Here is a 16,368-nt window from a genome sequence, read left to right on the forward strand (position 1 = left end):
TCGATTTTACAAAAAAATGGCGAGGAAGAGGAGGAAGAGGAGGAGGAGGAAGAGGAGGAGGAGGTCATACATTAAATATAGATAATTCAACCCATGAACGTTTTTCGATTTTACAAAAAAATGGCGAGGAAGAGGAGGAGGAGGAGGAGGAGGAGGAGGAAGATGAGGAGGTCATACACTAAATATAGATAATTCAATAAAATAATAATAATAAATTAAATAATGATAATTAAATGAAAATTACCTATTTGCTTGATTCTTTGCTGCAAGGGAGAGAGGAGTAAAAAGGCTTCGTCTTTACAGGACCTAATTTGCGTCCCAACGAATTCTGTCGAGCCGAGGATTCTTTGAGATTCCTCCGCGAGATTAACGCCTCCCATTGCCGCAACATCATTTATATCGTCGTCGCCGCTAAAATATTATACAAGACAGAAGGCATTTTTAACCAAATAGTTCCATTTTCAACCAAAAAGGTTACTTTTCATTAAAAATATCAATAAAAATATTTTACAAAACAAAAAAATGAAATAGTTAAAATTTAAGTAAAAAAAAAAATTTAAACCAAAGTGATGAATTTTCAGCTAAGATAATAAATATTCAGCTGCAACAGATTTCAACCTACATTTTAAAAAAATGATTTTTTAACCAAATAGTTGAATATTCTACTAAAAAAAAATTTCAATGAAAAATATGGATTTTCAACCCAGAAGATGAATTTCCAATAAAATACATGAATTTTTCAACTAAAAAATATACATTTTCAATCAAAAATTGAATTGTTACATTTTCAGTTTAAAAAGTTAATGTTCAACCAAATAGTTAAATTTTGAGCTAAAAAATATCAATTTGCAACCAAAAATTAAATGGTTAAATTTTGTGTAAAAAAAAATTAATTTTTAGCTTAAACGATGAATATTTAATTAAAATACTTAAATTTTCAACCTACATTTAAAAAAAAAGATTTTTCAATCAAAAAATTGAATATTCGACTGAAAAAATACAAATTATCAACCAAAAAGATGAATTTTCAATAAAATACATGAATTTTTCAACTAAAAAATATCCATTTTTAATTAAAAATTGAATAGTTGAATTTTCAGTAAAAAAAATTAATTTTCAACACAAACAAAACTAACCAATTTTTAACCAAAGTGATGAATTTTTAACCAAATTGATCAATTTTTAAATAAAATTATGAATTTTCAACCAAAAAAAGATGAATTTTCAATAAAATACATAAATTTTCAACTAAAAAAAGGTAAATTTTCAACAAAATTTTTAGTACAAAAAATTGATGTTCCATAAAAAAACAAAATTTAAACCAAAGTGATGAATTTTTAACTGAAGTAATAAATATTTGAACATCAAGATGAATTTTTTAAACAATAAAATTAAATAAAGATCCACTTTCAACCAAATCAATGAATTATCACAAAAAAATGAAAAATATTTAACTGAAATAGTTGAATTTTACACAAAAAAAGATGAATTTTCAACCTAGAAGATTACTTTATGTCAAAAAGATAAATATTGAATAAAATACGTGAATTTTCAAGTAAAAATTTAATGTTAAAAATTGAATGTTCAACCACAAAAAGAATTTTTTTAATACAATAATCAAATATGCAATTGCAACAGTTACATTTTCAATTTAAATGATAAATATTCAACTGGAATGGTGGAATTTTAAACAAAATATTTGAATTTTTAACCAAGAATATGAATTTTCAATAAAATATCTAAATTTTCATCTAAAAAAAAAGGTCAATTTTCCACCAAATAGTTGAATTTTAAACTAAAAAAGATCAGTTTGCAATAAAAAAGGAAATAGTTAAATTTTCAATTAAAAACGAAATTAATTTTTTACACAACAAAAATTTTTTTAACCAAAGTGATGGATTTTTAATTATAGTGATAAATACAAAATACATAATAATACTTAAATTTTCAATAAATAAGATTACTTTTCAAACAAAGAGATTAATTTTTTATACAAAAAAAACGATCTTTGAACAATATACATAAAAATTCCAATAAAGGAGACCAATTTTTAGCCAAATAGTTGAATTTCAACTAAAAAATCCAATTTGCAAGCAAACTGATAAATTCTTAAATAAAATTATGAATCTTCAATTGGATTAGTTGAGTTTTCAACCAAAAATACAAATTTTTTATCAAACAGTTCAATTTTCTACCAAAAAGTTAAATTTTTAGTTTAAAAAGTTCATTTTCAACAAAAAAGATCAAATTTGTAATAAAATAATCAAATATTTTATTGTAACAGTTAAATTTTCAGTTAAAAGGATAAATCTTGAGGTTTAAAAAAAAAACGATTTTTCAAACAAACTTTATGAATTCTCAAAAAAAAAAAAAAAATTAATTTCTATCTAAAATTATGAATATGAAATACTTAAATTTTCAATCAAAAAGATTAATTTTCAAACATAAATATTAATTTTCAAAAAAGAAAATGAATTTTCTATTTAAAAAAAAAAAAAAACGATTTTTCAACTAAAAATTTCAATTTCAACTAAAGATATCCATATACAACCAAACCGGTGAATTTTTAAATAAAATTATATATCTTAAACTGAAATAGTTCCATTTTCAACAAAAAAAAAATCGATTTTCAACCTAGAAGATGAAATAGTTAAATTTTTAGTAAAAAAAAATTAATTTCCCTAACAAAAAAAATTTAAACCAAAGTGATGAATGTTTAACTAAATTAATAAATATTCAACTGGAACAGATTAATTTTAAAACAAAAAGATTAATTTTTGACAAAAGAGTTTAACTTTCAAAACAAGAAATTAATTTCTATTTAAAATTATGAATATGAAATACTTAAATTTTAAATCAAAAAGATTAATTTTCAAACAAGAAGATTATTTTTCTACAAAAAAAAAACGATTTTTCAACTAAATAGTTGGATTTCAACTAATAAAATCCATTTTCAAAAACAAACTGATGAAATTTCCAATTTTTCTATACAAAAAGAAAATGAATTTTTCACCAAAGTGATGAATTTTTAAATAAACTGATAAATATTTAACTGGAACACATTCATTTTTCAACAAAAACACCAAGATAAATTTTCAAACGAGAAGATTAATTTTCTGAAAAAATTTTAAACTAAAAAAATAATAATTTTTAACCGAAAATTTAATCGCAACATTTTTAGTTTAAAAAAATTAATTTTAAACCAAACATAAGAGTTTTCAACTAAAACAATGTATCTTGAATTTTCTAACAAAAAAATTTAATTTCACTAAAAAAAAAAGATCATTTTTCAACCAAAACCTAACAGATGGACTTTTTTTGGATTAAATTTGATCAATTTTTCTCCAAATTGTTTAATTTTGAAATAGAAAAAAACAACTAATTTTTAACTAAAAATGGAATCGTTAAACTTAACTAAAATAGTTGAATTTTCAACCAAAAAGATGAATTTTCAATTAAAAAAAGGTAAATTTTCAACCAAATAATTGAATTTTTAACTGAAAAAATGTCAGTTTGCAACAAAAAATGAAACAGTTAAATTTTCAGTAAAAAAAAATTAATTTTCCACAAAAAAAAAACAAATTTGAAACCAAAGTAATGATTTTTTAACTAAAGTATTAAATATTTAACTGGAACAGATTAATTTTTACACTAAAAGACGAATGTTTGACAAAAGAGTTTAAGTTTCGACAAAAGAAAATTAATTTTCAACCAACGTTTAAAAAAAGAAAGATTTTTCAACAAAATAATTAAATTTTCGACTAAAAAAATACAAATTTCAATTAAAAAGATGAATTTTTCAACCAAAAACTATAAATTTTCGGTCAAAAATTGAATATTTAAATTTTTAGTTAAAAAAAAATTAATTTTCGACACAGAAAAAAATAAATTTTAAACCAAAGTGACAAAATTTTCAATTAAAGTAATAAATATTCGACACTTAATAATAATGCTTAAATTTACAATAAAAAAGATTAATTATCGATTTAGTTGAATTTTCAACCAAAAAGTTGAAATTTTAATAAAATCCATAAATTTTCATCTGAAAAATTTCAATTTTTCAAACAAATAGTTAAATTTTAAAGTGAAAAATGACAGTTTGCAAAAATAAATGAAATAGTTAAATTTTCAGTTAGAAATTAATTATCCACAAAATTTTTTTTTTAAACAAACTAATGAATTTTTAACTCTGCTAATGAATATTTAACTGGGACAGATTAATTTTTAAACAAAAAGATGAATTTTTAACAAATAAGTTCAACTTTCAACAAAAAAATAATAATTTTTAACTAAAATATTATAAGTATTTCATTAGAATAATTAAATTTTTAACTTACATAACAAAAAGATAATTTTTCAACCAAATAGTTGAATTTTCAACTGGAATAGATGAATTTTAAACCAAAAATATGTATTTTCAAGAAAATCAATGGTGAAAAAAAAATATTTTCTATAAAAAATTTAATATTTAACCAAAAAGATGGATTTTTAACCTAGAAAATAATTTTTCAATAAAATACATCAATTCTCAAATAAAAAAGGTAGATTTTCAACCAGATAGTTAAATTTTCAGAAAAAAAATTCATTTTCAACACAGAAAAAAAAACTTTAAACCAAACATTTGAAACCAAAGCATTAAAAAAAAACGATTTTGCAACTAAAAAATTGAATGTTCGACTAAAAAAATACAAATTTTCAATTAAAAAGATGGATTTTCAACTTAGAAGATTAATTTTCAATAAAATACATGAATTTTTTAACTAAAAAATACAGTTTTTCAATCAAAAAATGAAAGAGTTAAATTTTATGTAAAAAATTTAATTTCCATACAAACAAAAAAATAATTTTAAACCAAAGTGATGAATTTTTAAGTAAAGTGACAAATATTCAACTGGAACACACTAGTTGAATTTTCAAACATAAAAATTAATTTAACTAAAAAAAGATCATTTGTTAACCAAAACCTGACAGGTGGATTTTTTTGGATTAAATTCGATCAATTTCTCTCCAAATTGTTGAATTTTAAAATAGAAAAAAAAAACGAATTTTTAACTAAAAATGTAAGCTAAATTTTCAGTTGAAAAAAATTAATTTTTAACTACAACAAAAAAATTTTGAACCAAGAAGATTAATTTTCTACAAATGAATAAAATTTTTCAACAAAATATATGAATTTTTAATTAAGGAATTCAAATTTTCAACCAAAACCTAACAGGTGAAATTGTTTAAATTAAATTTAATAAATTGTTGAATTTTGTTCTATAAAAAAACGAAATTTTTACTAAAAATGAAATAGTTAAATTTTCAGATAATTAAAATAATTGTTAACAAAAAAAAACAACCGGGGTTACAAAAAAATAGCTCCATTTTAAACAAAAATGATGAATTTTCAAAATAAAATTATTAATCTTCAAGTGGAATAGTTGATTTTTAATCAACAAGGATGCAATTTTAAACAAGAAGATTAATTTTCTACGAAAGAATAAAATTTTTTAAACAAAATATACGAAATCTAAACCAAATATTTGAATTTTCAACTAAAAAATATCAGTTTGCATCAACAAATGAAATAGTTCAATTTTCAGTTTAAAAAATTTATTTTTGACCAAGAAAAATGTAAAAAAATTTTAAACCAAAGTGATAAATTTTTAACTAAAGCAATAAATATTCAATTGAAAGAGATTAAGTTTAAAACAAAAATTAATTTCTATCTAAAATTATGAATATGAAATACTGAAATTTTCAATCAAAATGATTAAGTTTCAAACATAAGTATTAATTTTCAAAAAAGATCAAACGATTTTTCAACTAAAAATTTCAATTTCAACTAAAAAAGATAAATTTTTATCCAAAAATCGAATAGGTAAATTTTCAGTGTCAAAAGTTAATATGCAACCAAAAAGAATGAATTTTTCTGTTAAAAAAAAGATAAGTCTTCAACTGGAATGATTTAATTAAAAAAAAAAAAAAGATTACTTTTAAAGTAAAATGATAAATCTTCAACTGAAATAGTTCAATTTTCAACAACAAAAAAATGGTTTTCAACCTAGAAGATGAAATAGTTAAATTTTTAGGAAAAAAAAATTAATTTTCCTAAAAAAAAAAAAATTTTAACCAAAATGATGAATGTTTAACTAAATAAATAAATATTTAACTCGAACAAATGAATTTTAAAACAAAAATATAAATTTTTGACAAAAGAGAGTTATCTTTGAAAACAAGAAATTAATTTCTATTTAAAATTATGAAAATTAATTTTCAAACATCAAGATTAATTTTTCAAACAAGAAGATTATTTTTCTACAAAAAAAAACGAACGATTTTTTAACCAAACAGTTGGATCTCAACTAATAAAATCAATTTTCAAAAAAACTGATGAAATTTCAAATTTTTCTATACAAAAAACAAAATTAATTTTTAACCAAAGTGATGAAATTTTAACTAAACTGATCAATATTTAACTGGAAAACATTGATTTTAAAACGAGAAGATAAATTCAATCAAAAAGATTAATTTTTAAAGAAGAAGATTAATTTTTAAATGAGAAGATTAATTTTCTACTAAAAAAAAAATTATTTAAAAAAAAACAAACGATTTTTCAACAAAATAGTTGAACGCTCAACTAAAAAGACAATTTTTTAACCAAATAGTTGAATTTGAACTAAAAAGATCGACTCTCAATTAAATTGTTGAATATTTTCAAATAAAATAATGAATCTTCAACTGGAACAGTTGAATTTTCCACTAAAATTATTTAACAAAAGGAATAATTTTCTACGAAGGAATACAATTTATCAACAAAATATTGGAATTTTTAATTAAAGAAGACAAATTTTCAACCAAATAGTTGAATTTTGAACTAAAAAAATTATTATATTAAACAAAATAAGCAAAATAAATCAATTATATTACAAAAAAAAATTTATTTTAAATCAAAGTGATGAATTTTTAACTGATCAATATTTAACTGGGACACATTAATTTTTAAACAAGATGAATTCAATCAAAAAGATTAATTTTTAAACAAGAAAATTAATTTTCTACTAAAAACAAATTAAATTTAAAAAAAAAAACGATCTTTCAAAAAAATATTTGAATGCTCAACTAAAAAAAGGCAATTTTTAACCAAATAGTTGAATTTGAACTGAAAAGATCGACTTTCAATTAAATTGATAAATATTTTCAACTAAAAAAATCAATAATTAACTGGAATAGTTAAATTTTCCACCAAAATTATTTAACAAAAGGATTAATTTTCTACGAAGGAATACAATTTTTCAACAAAAAATTTGATTTTTGAACTAAAAAAATAATTATATTAAACAAAATAAATAAATTATATCACAAAAAAAAATTAATTTTTAACCAAAGTGATGAATTTTTAACTAAACTGATCAATATTTAACTGGAACACATTAATTTTGAAACAAGAAGAAGAATTCAATCAAAAAGTTTAATTTTTAAACAAGAAGATTAATTTTTTTCTCAAAACAAATTAAATTTAATTTTAAAAAAAAAACGATTTTTCAAAAAAAAAATTGATTTTGAACTAAACAGATCGACTTTTTAATTAAATTGTTGAATATTCTCAACTAAAACAACAAATCTTCAACTGGAATAGTTGAATTTTCCACCAAAATTATTTAACAAAAGGATTAATTTTCTACGAAACAATACGATTTTTCAACAAAAAATTTGAATTTTGAACTAAAAAAATAATTATATTAAACAAAATAAATAAATTATATCACAAAAAAAATTAATTTTTAACCAAAGTGATGAATTTTTAACTAAACTGATCAATATTTAACTGGAACACATTAATTTTAAAACAAGAAGATGAATTCAATCAAAAAGATTAATTTTTAAACAAGAAGACTAATTTTTTTTCTAAAAACAAATTAAATTTAATTTTAAAAAAATGATTTTAAAAAAATAGTTAAATGCTCAACTGAAAAAGGCCATTTTTAACCAAATAGTTGAATTTGAACTAAAAAAGTCAACTTTCAATTAAATTGATGAATATTTTCAACTAAAACAATAAATCTTCAACTGAAATAGTTGAATTTTCAAAGAAAAGAACTAATTTTTCACCAAAAAATGATAAATTGTCAACCAAAACTTAAATAATTAAGTTTGAAATTGAACAAAATTAATGTTCAACCACTTCTAAACACTTTTAAACAAAGTGGTGAATTTTCATATCAATTGAAAAATTTTTGCGGAAATAGCAGCAAAAAATAGTGTCATCACAAAGAAAAAGATGGTGAAAAAATGTGCAAAATGGAGTCAATAGTGTGGCGAATTGCGAAATGTATAATGAATTTTTTTTTTTTAAATACTCACGTATATCCGGCTGAAGAAAAAGTCTTTTTCTCCTTTTCCTTAACAGTCGCTTTTGGTAGAATAGAAGGCACTACAATTTTATTGAGAGTAGTATTCGTATTAACTGACTTTCCCTGAGCAGAAGTATTAATGGTTTTAAGAATAGTCGACGTAGGTGTCCTCTGGACAATGGGTGCTGCATTTCGAAGAGCATTAACTGCCAATGTCGTTCGGACAGCCGAGGCTTGACTACGGGCCACCGTCGTCACCGGCCGTATCTAAAAATTCATTTCTCCACTCTTATAATCTCCCAATTTTGTAATAAAATAACTAAAAGAAAAAAAAAACGGGCCATTTCCGGATTTTTCCCGGTTCCCAAAACATTTTTCACGCATTAATCAAATTTAACCATTAAAGGACACACTGGGTGTGATACACCCAGCGACTTATAAATGAAATGAAAACCTATTTTTCTGTGTCATTTCCACATAGTTTTGATTTTTATCATTTTTATACGCAGTTGAAGATCAATGAAATCTTTTAATCACGCAAAATACGGTGTTTCATTTTTCATTGAATTGAAGCTTTTATTTACGCTATAAGACGAATTCTATTTTTGAAGCATTTAAGGAAAATTTTAAGTAAAAATATCAAAAACTTGAAAAGTTATGAATTTTAGAGTGAAAAAAGTCTTTTTTAATTTTGTTTTCCAAAAAGGATTTTTTTTAACTACTTTAAATTTCAAAAACTGTTATGAAACCTTTCTCTCCTTAAACTAGATAGATTAAACATCATTAATTGATTTCCTCGTAAAAAAATTATCCAATACCGTCGGCACAGCACACATTTGAATAGCCTTGGGTATAAAACACCCAATGGGCTTTTTATGTAATTTTACGGAAGTGTGCCCTTTAAGGGTTAAAAAATCAAACACTAAATCTCAAAATTGTTCCATTCGAAGTAATAAAAACTGAACTGCAAATCAAAGCACTCAAAGTGAAACTCTTGAATTTTAAACTTTGAAAATTGAAGTTTAAAATTTGTTTCATTCAACAATTTTATATTCAAATGATCACCAAACAATTTTTCATATTACGGAGCCAATCAAATAATTGTTTAAATAATGAATTCGGAATTTGTATACAGTTTTGCGAGTTTATCATCAGGTTTTTTTTCAGTTTTTAAGGATTCAATTAATATGTTTCATGGAATTTATTTATAGAGTACCAAGTAGTTCAATTTCAACTAAAAAATATCAATTTTCCAACAAAAAGTTAAATTTTAAATTAAAAAAGAAAAATTTTCAACCAAACTGATGAATTTGCAATTAAAGTGATAAATCTTTAACTGGATTCGATGCATTTTAAACCAAAAGGATTATATTTTAACAAAAGAGTTTAAATTCCAACCAAGTAGTTTTATTTTAAACGAAAAAAAAAATTATTTTCAAACATGTTTAATTTTCTATAGAAAAAAAACGATTTTTCAACCAAATTTATGAATTTTTAACAAGATGGTTGGATTTTTAACTAAAAAAGACATTTTTTTAACCAAATAGTTTAATTTAAAAACATCCGATTTTAACCATAAATGAAATTTTTAGATTTTCAGTTAAAAAACCTAATTTTCAACAAAATAGTTAAAATTTCAATTAAAGTTCTGAATTTTGATTATTTTCAACTATAATGATAAATCTTGAACAAAAATAGACGAATTCAAAATATATTTTCAACCAAAATGATAAATTTACAAATAAAATTATAAATATTTTATTGGAATATTTAAATTTTGAACGAAAACTATAAATGTAAAAAAAGGATGAATTTACTTATAAAAAAAAAAGAATTTTCAACAAAATTCAACAAAATCTAAACAAACAAAATAATTGCATTTTTAACAAAAAAGGAAATAGGTACATTTTTAGTTGAGCAAATTGATTAAAAAACGAATTTTTAACCAAAAAATAATATTTTTTCACCAAAAAGTTGAATTTTTAACTAAAAAATATCAAGTTTTAACAAAAAAAAAAAGAAGAAATGGCTAAATTTTTAGTTAAAAAATTGCTTTGAAAAAAACAATTTTTATCAAAATAGTTAAATTTGTAACCAACAAGATAAATTATCAGCTAAGTGATGAATTTCTAAACAACAAAAATTAATTTTTAACAAAAAAAAGGAAATGGCTACATTTTTAGTTAAGAAAATTGATTTAAAAATGAATTTTTGAACAGATTAGATCAATTTTTAACCAAAAAATAATACTTTTTCAAAAAAAAAGTTGAATCTTCATCCAGAAAATATCAATTTTTAACAAAAAAATTTAATTAATTACATTTTTAGTTTTAAAAAAATTGATTAAAAAACGAATTTTTAACCAAAAAATAATACGTTTTCACCAAAAAGTTGAATTTTTAACTAAAAAATATCAAGTTTTAACAAAAAAAAAGAAGAAATGGCTAAATTTTTAGTTAAAAAATTGCTTTAAAAAAAAAACAATTTTTATCAAAATAGTTAAATTTTTAACCAACAAGATAAATTATCAGCTAAGTGATGAATTTCTAAACAACAAAAATTAATTTTTAACAAAAAAAAGAAATGAGTACATTTTTAGTTAAGAAAATTGATTAAAAAATGAATTTTTGAACAGATTAGATCAATTTTTAACCAAAAAATAATACTTTTTCAAACAAAAGTTGAATTTTCATCCAGAAAATATCAATTTTTAACAAAAAAATTTAATTAACTACATTTTTAGTTTAAAAAAATTGATTAAAAAACGAATTTTTAACATATTAGTTAAATTTTTAACCAACATGATAAATTATCAGCAAAAGTCATAAATTTCTAAACAAAACAAAAAAAAACAGAATTTTTAATGAGCAAAAAAAAACGAAATAACATTTGTAGCTGAGAAAATTTATTAAAAAACTAATTTTTTATCAAAACAGTTACATTTTTTACCGAAATGATAAATTATTAGCAAAAGTGGCGAATTAAAAAAAAATTCATTTTTTAACAAAAAAAAAATTAAATAGCTACATTTTTAGTTGAGAAAATTTATAAAAAATGAATTTTTAACAGATTAAATCAATTTTTAATAAAAAAAAATAATACTTTTTCACCAAAAAATTGAATTAAATAGTTAAATTTTTAACCAAAAAGATAAAATATCAGCTAAATGTTGAATTTCTAAATAAAAAAAGAATTTTTAACAAACAAAAAAAAAGAAATAACTATATTTTTAATTGAGAAAATTTATTTAAAAACGAATTTTTGATCAAAAAAGTTAAATTTTTAACTGAAATGATAAATTATCAGCAAAATTGCTAAACAAAACCAAAAAACAGAATTTTTAACAAACAAAAAAAATAACTACAATTGCAGTTTAGAAAATTAATTCAAAAACGATTTTTTTATCAAAAAAGTTACATTTTTAACCGAAATTATAAATTATCCGCAAAAGTGATTAATTTAAAAAAAAATCATTTTTTAACAAAAAAATTAAATAGCTACATTTTTAGTTGAGAAATTTGATTAAAAAACGAATTTTTAACAGATTAGATCAATTTTTAACCAAAAAACAAAATTCTTTCACCAAATAATTGAATTTTTAACTAGAAAATATCAATTTTTAACAAAAAAATCAATAAAATAGCTACGTTTTTAGTTGAGGAAATTAAATAAAAATGAATTTTTAACAGAATAATTAAATTTTTGAACAAAAAAAAAAAATGAAAGTTACATTTTTAGGTAAGAAAATTGATTAAAAAACGAATTATTAACAGAATAGTTACTTTTTTAACCAACAAGATAAATTATCAGCTAAAGTGATGAATTTTTTTTTAATAATTAATTTCTAACAAAAAAGTTGAAATCTTTACCCAAAAGATAATTTTTTAACTAAGAAGATTAATTTTCTAAAAATAAAATATTAAAGTACAAAAATTAATTTTTAACCAAAGAAAAAATCATTTTTCAACAAAATAGTTCATTATACAGCCAAAGAGAGGAATTTCGAATTATGAACACCAAAAAAAATTAATGTCCAACAAAAAAGTTTAACTTTTAAGCAAGTTGTTTTCCTTTGACCAAAAAATTTTACTTTTTCACCTAATAGTTGAAGTTACATTTTAAGATGAAAAAAAAATAATTTTCAAAAAAAAAAAGAATTCCAACAAATTATTTTTAAAAATCAACTGTAATAATTAAAATTTCAGTGTAAAAATTAATTTTTAACCAAAGAAAAAAAGCATTTTTCAACAAAATAGCTCATTTTACTACACTCTTTGAAAGCCTTCAAATTACTGAAATAAATAGAAAATGTCTGATAATCTTTTAAAATTTTCTACAATATTTCGAATCCTTTATATGACTGAAATTAGTGAAATCAATAAAAAAATGTCTTTGTAATCTTTTAAATTAATCCAAATTATTAAAAATCCTTTACACTTCTCTGCAATTTTTTAAAGCCCTTGTAAATGGCAAGAAATCTGAATGAATTACTTTAAATTAATGAAATTAATAAAAAAAATTCCTTGCAATCTTTTTAAATTTTCTAAAATATTTCAAATAAAAATCTTCTGAAAATGCCTTGAAAGTTTTAGAAATATCCTAATATCTTCAGAAAAAAAATGTAACCCTTAAATAGTACACTAGTGCGAATTCGCACCACTGAATTTGAAAAGTTGGTCGCATTTGATCATAGTTGATCTCTCCGAGATAGAGGGGAGCAAAAATCGAATTGGTGCGAATCAGCACCTGTGTACCTTTTACGTGTGGTAAAGTGTTGCGAGCATTTATTTGTTATTTATCGATTTTTCATGATAATTTCCAATAAATTTGGCAAAAATGTGATTTTTTCCATCAGATTCCCAAATTTATAAAGAACCATTACATTTAGCAAAAAATTTCACACAAAAAACATGTGTTTAATATTTTTCGAGTCTCAATATTTTTTTTTTTATATTTCAAGTTAAAATAGCAAAAGCCAGATTCGCACCAGTGTACCTTTAGCAGGTGCCAGAAAGGAGTGTATGTTTTTAAAAAATATTTTCTATTTTTTTGTGAGGCCTGAATTAGATAGAAAATGATTTTAGCTACTTACCAGCCTCTGCTGAACCTGCTGTAACGCTCTTGGAACCGTGGTCGTGACGGCAGAGTGAGGCGCCATCACTCTCACTTGTGTCGTGGCAGAAGGTGTTGCTGAGGAAATGGGACCTGCTGCAGACGCGACAGCTGCCACGGACATCGGAAGAACAGCGACAGTATTTCTCACCTGATTCTACATTTTTTTTAAATAAACAAAAATAAAACTAATTTAACTCTAAAGTTTTTCATTTTTAAATTAAAAGATTTCGAAATATGTCGAAAAAGAATCAAGAGTAACCTTCCTTTAAAATTCATTTTTTTTTTTGCTGATAAAAACTATTTTTTATGAAAATTTGTCTTCTTGATTTCAAAGTTCATCTTTTTTATTCGAAATATTGCATCTTTCTTGAATAAAAATGCGAATTTTTGGTTGAAAATTCAACTGTTTTTTTGAAAATTTGTTGTTTTTGTTAACGAACAAATTCACCTGTTTGGTGGAAAGTTTCACAATATAAAAAAGAAATCTATTTCTTTGTTAAAAAGTCGACATTTTTTAAGTTTTTTTAAATCCATCTGCTTCAGCAGAAATTACATCTTTTTTGGATAAAATTGCAACCTTTTTTCGAATTTTTTTTTAAATTGAAAAATTCACCTAATTGGTTGAAAGTATCACAATATTTTTAAAAAATAATATTTTTTTGTTAAATATTCCATTCTTCGATTGAGAATTCAAACATTTTCTTTTAAAGTTAGTATTTTTGATTTTAAAATTCACCTGCTTTACCAGAAATTACAACTTTTTTGGATAAAATTGCAACTTTTTCGTTTAGTTTTCTACAAATTTGCTGAAGTCATACTTTTTGGTTGAAAATTCAGCAGTTTTGTTGAAAATTCATCTCTTTTTTTTAACTGAAAAATTCACCTGTTTGGTTGAAAATTCCACAATATAGTTAAAAAATAATATTTTTTTGGTTAAAAATTCGACTATTATTTAAGATTTTTTTCAATCCATCTGTTTTAGAAGAAATTTCATCTTTCTTGAATAAAAATTCAATTCTTCGGTTGAAAATTCAAACATTTTCTTTTAATATTTGTCTTTTTGATTTTAAAATTCACCGGCGTTACCAGAAATTACATCTTTTTTGGATAAAATTGCAACTTTTTCGTTTAATTTACTACAAATTTGCTGAAAAGTTATACTTTTTGATTAAAAGTTCAGCTGTTTTATTGAAAATTCAACTCTTTTTTTTTCTAACTTCTTTTTTCAACTGAAAAATTCACTTGTTTGGTTAAAAGTTTCACCACATTTAAAAAAAATATATTTATTGGTTAAAAAGTCGACTGTTTCAAGTTTTTTTTTTAAATCCATCTGTTTTAGAAAAAATTTCATCTTTCTGGAATAAAACTTGAATTCTTCGTTTGAAAATTAAAAAGTTTTCTTTAAAAATTTGTCCTTTTTATTTTAAAATTCACCTGCTTCAGCAGAAATTTACGTATTTTTTTGATGAAAATACAACTTTTTGATTTAATTTTCGGCAAATTTGTTGAAAAGTCATAATTTTTGGTTGAAAAAAATTATGAATCTTCACAAGAGAAATTATTTTTAATAAAGTATTTAAACTGTCAAACAAACCAGTTGAATTTTCAAACAAAAAAGATGATTTTTGAAGAAAAACCCAAAAATATTTAAATTAAAATCAAAAGCAAAAAATGTAATATAAACAAAAAAATCCGATTTTTTCAACAAAAGAGTTGAATTTTGAACTAAAAAAAAAAAGACAAATTTTTAATCACGTAGTAGATTTTTTTAACTAGAAATGATTAGTTTTTTAACAAATCGATGAGTTTTTTCAACTAAAATTATGAATCTTTAACTAGAAGAGTTTAATTTTATCCCAAAAAGATGAATTTTCAACCCTAAAAATTAATTTTCTACAAAAAAAGGCGAATTTTTCACAAAGTAGTTAAATTTTCGAACAACTGGTTTATTTTCTAAACAAGAAATCTCCATTTTTAAACCAAATAGTTGAATTTTCATCCAAAAAGAAGAAAGTTTAGACAAGAAAATTAACTTTCACAGAAAAATATAATTTTTTACCGAATAAAATCGATTTTTTAAACAAAACACTTGAATTTACATTTGAGAAAGACAAATTTTCATTCAAATTGTTGAATATTTAACTAGAAAATATCAATTTTCAACGAAAAATGAAACAGTTAAATTATCAGTTAAAGAAAATATTTTTCAACTGAAATCGTTGAATTTTATTCCTTTTTCAACTAAAATTGATGAATTTTATTCCTTTTAATATTCAAAGAAAAATACAATTTGCTTGTAAAAAAATCGATTTTTTAAACAAAATAGTAAATTTACAATTAAAAAAGACTAATTTTCATTCAAACCATTAAATTTTCATCTAGAAAAAATTAATTTTCAACTAAAAACAAAACAGTTAGATTATCAGTTAAAGAAATTATTTTTCAACTGAAATCGTTGAATTTTATTCCTTTTTCTACTGAAATAGTGGAATTTTATTCCTCTTTCAACTGAAATCGTTGAATTTTATTCCTTTTTCAATCAAAATTGATGAATTTTATTCCATTTAACCTTCAAAGAAATATACAATTTGCTATTTAAAAAAAATCGATTTTTTAAAGAAAATACGTGAATTTACAATAAAAAAAAGACTAATTTTCATTCAAAACATTGAATTTTGAACTAGAAAAGATTAATTTTCAACTAAAAATGAAACAGATTATCAGTTAAAGAAATTATTTTTCAACTGAAATCGTTGAATTTTATTCCTTTTTCTGCTGAAATAGTGGAATTTTATTCCTTTTTCAACTAAAATTGATGAATTTTATTCCTGTTTCAACTAAAATCGTTGAATTTTATTCCTTTTCCAAATGAAATCGTTAAATTTTATTCCATTTTCTACTGAAATAATAGAATTTT

General features: G+C 21.5%; 1 protein-coding gene across 2 annotated transcripts in view; it reads right to left on the minus strand.

The window, feature by feature from the left end:
• LOC117177144 (transcription initiation factor TFIID subunit 4) overlaps positions 1-16,368 on the minus strand; it is a 69,753-nt gene that overhangs the window by 26,576 nt on the left and 26,809 nt on the right. For both annotated transcript variants that reach the window (XM_033367645.1, XM_033367644.1), the window contains exons 5-7: positions 13,429-13,605; positions 8,347-8,603; positions 245-411 (exon numbers count right to left, since the gene is read on the minus strand). In XM_033367645.1, the coding sequence (XP_033223536.1) occupies positions 245-411; positions 8,347-8,603; positions 13,429-13,605 (601 nt within the window). The remainder of the gene's footprint in view (positions 1-244; positions 412-8,346; positions 8,604-13,428; positions 13,606-16,368) is intronic.

This window comes from Belonocnema kinseyi, chromosome 7, assembly GCF_010883055.1.
Source record: "Belonocnema kinseyi isolate 2016_QV_RU_SX_M_011 chromosome 7, B_treatae_v1, whole genome shotgun sequence".
Taxonomy (NCBI): domain Eukaryota; kingdom Metazoa; phylum Arthropoda; class Insecta; order Hymenoptera; family Cynipidae; genus Belonocnema; species Belonocnema kinseyi.